At 30.2% G+C, this 12,137-nt stretch overlaps 1 protein-coding gene across 1 annotated transcript in view; it reads left to right on the forward strand.

Moving 5' to 3' along the window:
• LOC124375202 (DDB1- and CUL4-associated factor 5-like) overlaps positions 1 to 11,483 on the forward strand; it is a 34,224-nt gene extending 22,741 nt beyond the window's left edge. The window contains exons 8-10 of the mRNA XM_046833311.1: positions 1,956 to 2,118; positions 2,498 to 2,545; positions 10,385 to 11,483. Coding sequence (XP_046689267.1) covers positions 1,956 to 2,118; positions 2,498 to 2,545; positions 10,385 to 10,851 — 678 coding nt within the window. The 3' untranslated portion in view covers positions 10,852 to 11,483. The remainder of the gene's footprint in view (positions 1 to 1,955; positions 2,119 to 2,497; positions 2,546 to 10,384) is intronic.
• Positions 11,484 to 12,137: the final 654 nt, after the last annotated feature.

Below are 12,137 nucleotides of genomic sequence, written 5' to 3' on the forward strand. Positions count from 1 at the left end.
CTGGGTTTGGGAAACAGAACAAATAACTGATCCTAAGCATAAAATAAAAATAAAGATGTCTTCTTAAACATCTCTAGTCTGCGTAAGTGATGCAGTAGTCATCACTTTCAAGTTCTCCTGCAGGGTACTTCTTTCAGTTTTCAAGTTGTAATACTGATGATGAACTGAAGGTATGAATTTCATTAGGTTCATCATATCCTTCTTAGTCATGGTGATCGGCCTAAATGTACTATAAAGAAAATGTTTAAGAACATTAGCCAGGCTTTCCAATAGACGTCCATTTCCTTTCTTTTGAATGTTTATTTTTTCAAATGACATGTCTAGTTTTTTTATATTTAACAGTAAATGGCTCTTCCTTTTCAATTCTAATCTGGTTCACTCACAACATTTAGTTCCTGTTGGTGATAGCTTTTTCTAGGGTTTTGGTTCAATTGAAGTCTTCATGGTTAATTTCTGTAAATATATGTTTGTTTGTTTTTCTGCAGCCAAGAATTATGTCATACCTCTTGGTAAAAAGATATTGCTACTAATTTTTGCTCTTTTTTCAATTAAAATAAATTGTTCAGGAGGTAGCTACGACCTGGTACAAGGAACTTCATGTTAGTAGTTTCATTGTTAACATTTTCATTCAGGAGGTATTTCATAAGAGATAAAAAAACTCAGATGTCTGAGTTTTGGCCGCTGCATTAGTCGGAGTAAATGAAAATGGGTTTTTCATTATTGCTATGAATAGTCAAGTGTTTTGTTAGACAAGAGCTTATTTCCTGTGAGCCCCTAGAACCTTCAGTTTCAGGCCACACATACATTCAGGCTTTTTTGTCACTGAAGACGTGAACACCAGTCATACACATATAGATTTGCTTTTATAACATGTTACGGACATAGACAGTTTTGGGAAAGCCAAAGCTTTCTGTAGATCAAAAGGTAACACATAGTAATTGTCAGAATATTTACCTTGGTGCCATGAGTTAACCAAACAAAAACACCATTTATAGAAATGTATGCTACTATTTTTTTTACCTTCAAACATTTCTGTTATATCATTTCAAAATTTTTATTTATAAGAGTCCATTAATATTTTTGTATTTTTTTGGTATATGTTTTACAGAAAGTGTTTCAGCAGCTCCACGTCCCATACAGATTTCAATTAAGATAATTCTTGCATAACGTTTCTTAATACAGTAGTATTCAATTCTTTAATACCAATTACTAACCAAATCAATAATCAATCAGGTGTTTCATCATTTTCAAAACAATTCATTTATGTTGTTTGAAAAATAAAAATTGCTTTTTCCAAACTTATTAAGATTTGCAGTTTTTCATATAAGTTTTATCTATTATTACTTTCTTCTTAATTCCACTCACAGCAACGTTTTGCACATGACAATGACCGAATGTTAATGTACCATACATATTGTGAAGATCATATCAATGTACAATTTTATTATCACATCTCTCAAACTACAATATTTGTCTTAAGTGCTTTAAAATATGGTCACTGCTTCATTTATTTTGTATTGAAAGTATTTTTGATATGATTTCAGTTTGTGTAAGGAATTTTTAAATGATATGGAGAATGAAGTGATTGTTTTGAAAATTCTTGTGTTCCAGCTATCCTATTATTGTAGAAAAGTTTATCAGACACCGTAAAACTTGGTATTTTTTTAAAGTTTGGTGCACATTTTTTACATGGTGATTGATTTTATAGCTAAGCTAATAATAATTTGGGGTAATGGATCTAAAAAGAAAAGCTGTTAAAAAAGAAATGTAAATGACTGTTGATTTTTTATATTTATAGCCGTCAGTGCTTGTAGATCGTTCTCTGTCTTCTCTGTCAGTGTTCCCTGCCATTTTCAAATATTTTAGAAAGATTGAGGTTATCTTGTCATTTCAATAAATTTAATAAAACTTAACACTACTTAAAACTCTAAAAATTGAAATGTAATTTTTTTTAGTTTATCTCGCATGACTACAGTCACGAATCCACAAAGGAAGACCCACGGATGATGGCTTTTTTCGATTCCTTGGTGCAGCGTGAGATAGAAGGTTGGACATCAGGGCCAGACAGTCACAGTGAACCTCCCTCCCCACTCGCCTCAGATCATGTCATATGTGATGGTAACGGACATCTGTTCCATTCCTGAAATATATCAGTCAACCAGTGCAATTAGTATTAATTTACTGTTTACTCAGAGAACTATAGACAGCATGTTCTTCACAAAATGGGTTTTCTCACTGCATATTTATTATTATTATGGATTATCAGTGAGTTTATAAGCTATATTCATTCATATGAACAAACTAATTATACTAACAATTTTATTATTATAAACTATATTTGTTATTCATAAAAATTTATTGATTTTGGCTCTGTTTAATTCGTAACTTCCTATGACATTACCACCATAAGACACTTTATTAGGTATTATTATAACTGTACAAATTGCTTAAGTTCAAACCTTTGAGATATTTTAACTATTTGTTGTCCCCCTTATAGATTCTTCAAGTTGCAGTGGATCTGAAAATGAAGAAAAAAATCATAAAGGTAAATTATTAATAAAGGTCTTTTTAGTTGGTAGTTGTTAAATGAATATTTTAATTAGTTCAGTATCAACGAAAAGCGATCTACGCTCAATGCTTAACATAGGATCCAAGTTAGTTGCAATATTACATTTTAAATTGTACAAGTAAGTACAATGTCAAGGTTGAGTATTGTGATAGCAGGTCCATGTTACATGCTATGTTTGTACTTACTTTTTAAACATTTTGATTATTGTAAGTCAAGTTATTTTTCAGAATATCAGATGACGTAATTCAATTGGCAAATTTTCTAGAAAGTATGTTATTCCTTCTTCAAGCCATATGTCATTGAAGTGAATTTTTAATCAGGAATAAATTAGGACACTTACTTTGTTTTGTTACTGGTAGTGTTGTATACATGAAAATTGTTATGATGTATTATAATTAAGCCATGGATTTCAAGTATGGAAAAAAGACAAATCCTTATAAATAAGCTTGAGGTAACAAAAATAATTGTTTCATCAATGGTTAATGTGTCTCTTCTCAATTAACTTTTTATCAAAACCAACAATAGTAGGTTTAGCATTAGTATCCAGCAAGATCTTTCAGTGAAGGTGAACAGAGTGTGTTAGGCAGGCTTGGGTTTTATATTTCTTAGTATAATCACCATAAAATATTATATAAAATATCATGACAATTGATATTTATCAATTATTAATAATGTATCTAAAATACTAAATAACATTAAAAGTTATAAAAATTAAGTAATGTAAACTTAATATAATCCAAATGAAAGAAACCTTCTTACAAAGAGAAACCATTGCACATGGTATATCTTGAGGGCCGTGTGAATCTGAACTGCACTCAACAAGCAAAAAGTATGGATTGTCTGGTTTGTGGGAAAATAATTATGTAGTATAAAATAGTAATATATAGTCATGATGTTACTCTGTCCTAACTTGAGCATTGAGAGAAAGTTTTCTTAGCTGCATTCTTACTTAAGTTATGGCCAACATTATTGTTTACACTGGAAGACTGTTTGTACCATATTTTCTTCTCTCACAATAAACTTTGTCTCTCTTTGGAAAATTTCATATAAAAATTTGTTTGGCACCATATAGACTTTTCAAGCCTAGAAAAAAAGCTTTAGGCTTTATAATCTTTTAAAGCTATTTCATTATGTTTTCTGAACATAACTGAAATTTTTATTTAGATGACAATCACTTTAAGAACAAATATTATGTTTACAGTTTCAATTCGATACAGATAATATGTTATTTGTTAACATGAATTAATCAGTATAGATTGATAATATAAATCTTTCTAACTGACCAATCGTTACATACATATACACAGCTTTGTAAAGACTCAGAAACGTTTTAATTGTGTATTTACATTTTGTGGTTATTTTCTTATTTGTTGTTTATTGTGTTTTTCTATTCTTGTTTTATGCTTTCTGAAGATGTGGGTATAAAATCCCATGAAATATAGCTTTTTATCTGCTGTTTTTCATCACAATAAGTTAAATACTATATATATATATATATACATTTTTTATATATAATACATTTTAAATAGCCTATATAATAAAGATTTTTATATATATTTATATATAAAGTGATGGCTCTGTGGTGTAATGGTAGCACATTCACCTGGCAAGTGAGAGATTAAATAAGGCTATTGCCATTTATACAAATTTAATGTATAATGTATAAAATTTAATATATATATATATATATACACATACATATATACGTATATATATATATCCAGGTTTATGTGTATTTATATATGTATGTATATATATATATATGTATGTATGTGTATATATATATATATATATACATTAAATTTGTATAAATGGCAATAGCCTTATTTACTTTCAATAAACATTGAATCGCAAAAAGTACTTGCTCCGCCGGGACAAGCTATGTTTTCTTTTTTTTCAGAAAAGCTGATGGTGTAGTCTCAATAATTGTGATTACATAAGATTATTCTGATCAATGAACTGTCTTCAAAACATTTGCATTATTCAAAGTAACAAAGTCAGTTCAGTTGATGTCATTTGGTGTCATGGAATGTAGCATTAAATTAGACTCATTCTGAATAGAAAGAATAAAATTAGAATAGGAGATCTACATCCAAGGCACGTCAATCTTCTAGGTCTTTTACACTCCTCGTGCTTGATTGACTTGTGTGAGTCTGTGAGCTTTATGAAATGCTTCCATTTTATTACAAACATGCCAAAGGATGTGTTTTCCTGTTCCAATCAGATAGTCGTACAGAATATTCCCAGTCTAAACCTAGATGCAGACTTACCAACAAAGATATCCATCCTATTTTGGCTGCTGCCATTACATCGAAATAAGCTCTATTACCTGACAACAGACAATAGACAATAGACAAATATTTATTGTACAATACGTTCTCTGGTATCACAATGTAATAAAAACTGTTACATAGTCAATGATTAAAAACTACATAACTAAACTTATTCTAAAACATTACTTTCATACTTATAAAAAATAACTTTTGATACATTGATCTATAAAACATAAAAAAAATTGATTAAATCCAAGGCTAAACCCATTGTTGATATTTTTAAAGATATATTTTTACTATTCGTTATCATCATAAACTATCGTCAAAGAATTAATTTACACTATTATATGTTTTTTGACAAAGTGCATCTTTTAATTTTTTTGTAAATGTAGATGAGGGAAGTTTTTTATATGCCTGTGGAATATTATTATATAATATTTCAAACCTAGATAAAGAGGACTAGTTTCAAATTTTTTTAGTTTATGTGCCGGATATTGAAACAAATTACAATTTCTTGTGTGATATCTATGATTAAATTTGTATTTTTCAAATTGATCAGGATTCTTGTGTACTAATTTAAGCATTTCAAAAATGTATATACATGGCAAAGTAAGGATGTTAAATTTTTTAAATAACGGTTTACATGTTGTTCTTGAGTTGCAATGACCTATTGTTCTAATAATTGACTTTTGACTAATAAAGAGTTTTTACACACCTGAGCAGTTACCCCACAAAGTAATTCCATAACTCAACATTATACATGGGCATAATATACAGCTAAACCAACTTCCAAAGATGTTACTCGAACTAGTATACTCAAAGCTTATCTGGTTGAATTAAGTTTCTTATTTAACATATTGACATGGTCGGAAAAATTTAATTTAGTGCCTTAATGTATGCCTAAAAATTTTACTATGTGTGTATTATTACTAAACCATTTACAAAAATGATCATTTCTTAATTTAAAGCGTAATGTATTAGTCTTGTCTCGATTTAACAACAGACCGTGAGTAAGGAAAATTTTGTGAAGTTTGTCAATGGCATCTTTGGTGTCAAGTTCTAAGTCACTTAACATTTTTCGTCTAATTAGAGCAGTTGTATCATCTGCATATAAAAAGAGGCTACAAACTTCTTTAGGGAGGTAATTTGGCAGATCATTGACATAGACAATGAACAACAATGGGCCTAATATTGACTCTTGGGGTACACCATGTTTTACATCTGCCCAATTAGAATAATATTTTCCTGGTTTGTTATAGAGTATTTTTATTATTTTTCGTGTTATAGAGTTTGTCTCCTGAGTTTCAAGGCATCAGATACTACTCACCTTAATGGGAAAGAAGTATAAGAAATTATACAAAGACCTACATCATCCCCTCTGACTCTTGGATCAGACCTACATCATTCCCTCTGACTGTTGGATCTAAACTCATAAGAATTTAGTGCCCGTAGAGCATCCTGACTATTTATGGAATCTCAGATACTTTTACCAGTATGATTGAATCCATTACCTCTTGTATGAGCAAATTACCTTATTGCAGTGACTTCAGCTTGAAAGACAGAGAAAAACTTTTCCAGTGGCACATAGAAACCTTTTTTCCTTAAATTTCACCACGTATTCCTTGCCTTGCCTTAGCTCCACCTATATATATTATATTAATCAAATTCATATAATGGGAGAGGTATCTCTCTTATCATTGTGTAAATAGTAGTAATTAAACAACTCTTAAATGGTAAAACGAAAACTGGAACATCGGCTCCATTACCTATTAAATGAGTACACACTCCAAGGCTTTATAATGAGCCTAGTACTATTAATATCGGACCTGCCTCACCACAGTGGTCACTACAGTTATCCTGTTATTTGTGCTGGGTACAATTTTTAACGTAAATTAATAAATTTATTTCAGTCAACTTGGCTAGCAATGCTAAAAAAATAATTATCTAGTGTTCAGCGAAGGTAAAAAAATAAAGTTCTCTCAACTAAACATGGATTAACCATGTTGATGAATTAAGTTATCAACTGAATTAGTACTCCTGAAGCAACAATGATAGCTTATCATGCACTTTTTGGGTTTCACATTAAAAATGGTATAGTCCTGTGGGGAAACAGTTCTTGGAAAATCTACAAAGAATTATGGTTTTACAGAAGTAAGTTCTTAGAATCAAAACTAACGTACTGCCATATGTCAGGTGTAGAGAAACTTACAAGAATTTTAATATACTAACTGTTAAATCCCTACATGTACTTGATGTTATTTCACTTGCCTGCAAGCTTCATGGACAGTCTACACGACATGCAGAGGACTTCATTATTCCATCTTGTAGAATTTCTCTGTTTGAACATAAACTTTCATATACGAGGGCAAAGCTCTTCTATCTACTTTCTATGGAGCTGAAGAACACAATGATATGGTGCTGAAGACAATACGGCGAAAATAGCTTGTGTGGAGCTCAGTTTACACAATGAATGAGTTCCTGGCTCACTGTTTAGTTTAAATGACTAGCAAACATTGTTTGTGCTCAGCTGTTATGTGTCTTCTGTGTGTTAATTATAGTAATATTTATTGACATAAATTCTTTGAAGTTGATCGTATGTGGATTCTGTGTTAATTTTATTAGCTCCACTTGTTGTCACCATATGAAGAAGATGGTCTATTATTATGTTGTTGCATCATATGATGAAGATGTTTAATTTGTGTAAATTATTATAGCCCACATTGTTTGTCATAATGATGATGCTCAGAAGTTGGATGTCATAATGATGAAGATTTGGTGTATGATGGTCAAATGTGAACAGTATTTAGCCCCGCTTATTTTGAGCCATATGATGATGTTCAATGTTTAAGTAGTGTGGTACACTTTTATACTATGTATTTGTGACTCACCTGTTCCTCTTCAATTGTTGCAATATTACTTTTTTTATAAAGTAGATTATTTCATTGTACCCAATATTTTATTTCATTAGCTTGAAAATAAATCACTCATTTTCTTCTTTTATAATAGGCATTTAAATCACTAATTTATTGGTTTAAACGCTACTTCAAACATCTTATGCCAATTTGCAGATACACTCAGCATGTGTTCACCAAACTTAGATTCACTATATTTTCAAATTAAATGACAAAATTTTATATTTACTTATTATTTTATTGTGTTAGATGTAAACAAATAAAATTAATTATCACTGTTTAAGATTTCATAAGTTAAATTTTGAGAATCACATGTAAAAGAAGTGAGAGAATTTAAATAAGTCCTTCTCTTACTGTTTCGCTATTCAGAAGAAAGAAATCAGGCTGAGATCTTTAGAACAACGTGGTCGCTAACAAAACGGGGGTTACAAACTGAAAATTAAAGAAAACCGGCAGCTCCTCAGCCTCCAACCTAAACTGAAATGTTCAATTTGAATGAGAAACATCCTTGTTTACATTTACTAGTTATACATCAATTACCGCTCACAGGTTATACTTCAATTCCCACTTACCATTCTCGGCGCCAACTGTTTGAATTTTAATTTAACCATTTTTGATCTGTTACACTTTTACTCTATGTTCAAGATTAACCCTCCGGCTGGCGCGCATTTGAGCCTTGACTGGCACCCTGTTTTGAAGCTTCGTGCAGAGTTTTTAATTTTTTATCCTGTACTATTAATTATTGGAGAAAACACAAAAGTGTTATGCACCAAATTACTCTGCAGAATATGTTGTACAATATAAACATAATTATAATTTGACTTACCTGAATAATGGTGGATGTTTGATGGTCAGAACTCAAAACTTTTTTTTTTCAAAAAACACTTTTTATATTATGCCATTAAAAAAAACTCAAAATTAATTTTATTTAAAAATCTAAAATATGCATAATGTTCACTTACTTATGCACAAAAAGAAAATATGTAGTTATAAACACTTTTACTTACAAATACAATTACAATTGAAAAAAACAAGACTATATACAAGCACTAACAGTTGCCGAGTCGCGTCACGCGGAAGTAGTCAGGAGCTTTTAGCGGCCAGTAAAATAACAAATATTCATATATATATAAAAGTGAATACATTATTAGAAGGCTTGGGATCTTGTGATTAAAGTGATATAACTTTTATGCGATTCGAGCGGTAATTATCGGAACTATGACGTAATTAGTAGACGATGTTTAATGAGTCGTACATTACGACTCTGCCAGTTCACGGCGGGAAAAAATGAGTCGTAATTTACGACGTTGCCAGCCGGAGGGTTAAAGCCTTCTGATTCTGATTCATAGACCTTTGTTTAGTCAGAAGTACATTAGTGTTTGTAACAAATATTCAACTTTCCAAGCAAAAATTCTTAAAATAACACAAGAAACGTAATAAATTTATATTTACATTAACCCTTTGACTGTGGGTTTTTTCTCTGTAAGAGTGCCCTGAAAAGTGAGTTTTTTTATGTTGGGTATAGGTGTTTTGGGTTTACTCCGTGAGAAGTAGTATGAAAAACACACTAACATTTTTGAAGTTTTTGTACATGTATTTTTACAGAAAATATAGTTATGCACAAAAGTTAATCTATTCACAAAATATTAATAAAATAAATTTTTAGTATTTTCTCATAAACACACTAAGGTAAACGCAAAAATAAGGTTATTACAATATATATTAGATGTCACAATGGAATTGTGCACAAACATAAATAGAATCATCTGATTGCTTGGAACAACTGATTGAACACCATCATATGGTGGTAAATTAGAATTAAAGAGAAATAAAAAGTTATTGCGATTAGTGGGAACTACTTGAAAATGTTTCTTATTCATTCTGCTAGATCACTTACGTATTCATGCGAGAGATTATTTATCACGAAACATTGTTGTGAAAACTGTTTAGCGCATATCGCTTCTCATGTGGCTAATGGGATTGTTGCAGGTGGCACACAGTGCACTCCTGAATTTGTTTTGTTTATTTAAAGGGTTCAATCGAACTACGCGTTAATGCTACTGTAACTTTCATCATTATTGTCAACAATGGGAACATCACTATCATCGAGATAATCTTCATTAACACCCTTTCCTTGATATGTTTTTTGAGTCAAGAATTATCTTGAGCAATTTACAATTATAATATAAAGCACTATTTTCGAGTTATTAGCCCCAAACCACTTAAATGTAAACAAACATACAATAAAAAGTAAGTATCAAAACAGGTGACTTGATTGTTAGCGAGCATGTAACCAGTCTGTTCACAGTTTTTATGCTAATTTAATCTTTGTGCTATACTTTCTTGTGTTGAAAAAATAATTGACTGTTTTTTAATCAAAAGTATAGGAAACAAAAGCTGAAATTTGCATTTTAATTCTTTATACCCTTTAGACATCTGGTACAACTACTACTTATCAGACATTTCCATACGTCCAATAAAATCAGTTTTTATATTTTTTCACATTTTAAGCTTCTAGTAAAACCGTACATTGGTACTAAAAGCTTGAACGAAATCTAATTATAATAACATTGTATGTGGTTGTTTTATCTTGCAATACTTAATTTACTTTACTTGTTATAATTTTGCAGGTAAAGAAGGATCCAAGGATACTGTTAAAAACCGCATAGTTGAACTAATTGCACGTAAACGAGCCCAGTTGATTCGCATAGCGCAGAACTCTCGTGCAAAGGAGAACAATACTTCTGATTCCAGTGATAGTGGAACCGCAGTTAGCAATCATCGTAAACATGCTTGCAAGCGGAAACGAAGAAGATGCGTTTCCACTAGCTCAGAATCCGATAACAAGTCTTCAGTGAAATCGACTCATTCCACTTCAAATGAAAAGAGGAAAAAACTATTAGACTGGGAGGATGATAATAGTTCTGATGCTACAGATCGAGACACTTCATCCACAACAACACTGAAAGACCCTTCTAATAGCTCGGAAACTCCTGACAGTGGCATAGCGCTGCGGGACAGACCTACTTCGAGTAAATTTAAATCACGGCCACACAGAAATTACCGACGTCATTTACCTGATTCAGATTCGGATTAAGTCAAGTTCTATCTGCTAAATTTCTTTCTTCTCTGTCTGATGAAACTTTGCATTTTATTGATTTTTAATAAGCAGTAGCCTGGAATTTTTAAGATTGATTTTCCAATATGTTAAACTGCATTTTGTTTTGAACTTCCTTTGTTATGGATGTAGTTTGTAAACTTACTAAGTTCTTTAATGTTCTTTAATAAAATTAGCATTGTGAACTGTGTACAAATGTTTAATGTATGATTTGAAAATGTTACTGTGTATACATTGTTTTTCTCTAAAAAAATGTTAAATAGTAACTAAGCAAATTATCAGATGTTCTAGATGCGTTTATCTTATTTTTCACTAAAATTAACAGACAGAGTTTGAAGGATACATTTCAAATTAGAGCCTTCTTTAGCTTTAAATTTGCTTCATATAAATGGACTGCGATGTATCTATAAATTATTGATGTTAATATATAATATTATAATCATTCGATGTAAAGTAGAACTTTGCGTCATCATGAATGTGAATGAGTGTAAATACTAGTTTAATGGATGTAAACTACGTATCCTTTTATTGAAAACTATTATTAATTTAGACTTTTATTTCTTGTTGTTTTATTTTATTTCTGAGTTTATTAGGCTTAAATTGTATATATTTTGGTTGATGAATAATAAATGGTGAATCTATTTTAAATTTATTTAAATTATCGTGTTTTATTTTTACTAACCATTAAATTAATTACCAATGTATAACTATAATTATTAAATATTATAATGTAAAAACATAAAGGAGATTATATGTTTATTTTTGCCATCCTAAAATAGATTGCATTTTAAATATTCAATATCATTGTAAGTAATATAGTAAAAAGTTGTCTAATTTAAATCATAAATAAATAAGTTAAAATCTAAATTTTAACAAAGGTGAGGTTTAACACTAAATCTAAATTGAATCAAAACTTAAACCAATTTGATTGACTATTAGCTATGTAATTATTGTAATAATGTCGGATATTTTCTCTATTTATGATTGAAACTTCTTGATCTTGGAATGTAAATTTATTTTTCCTTAGAAGGTAAATTATGAAACAACAATTTATCTGTGTAAGTTTATCCTCTGTAGATGATTAAGAAGTACCTGTATTACTATACATAATAACAATGTTCAATGCCTATGTCAGAGGAAATAACTTAGGTCTTACTATGAAGTCCAAGTTTATGAATTTTATATTATTCTACTTTTTCATTTTGTTGAAGTTGTATTATTCGTTTGGAATGTTCCTAGATTATGTTAGGTTAATTATGTCCTAG

The sequence above is a fragment of the Homalodisca vitripennis genome, chromosome 1 (genome assembly GCF_021130785.1).
Source record: "Homalodisca vitripennis isolate AUS2020 chromosome 1, UT_GWSS_2.1, whole genome shotgun sequence".
NCBI classification, from domain to species: Eukaryota; Metazoa; Arthropoda; class Insecta; order Hemiptera; family Cicadellidae; genus Homalodisca; species Homalodisca vitripennis.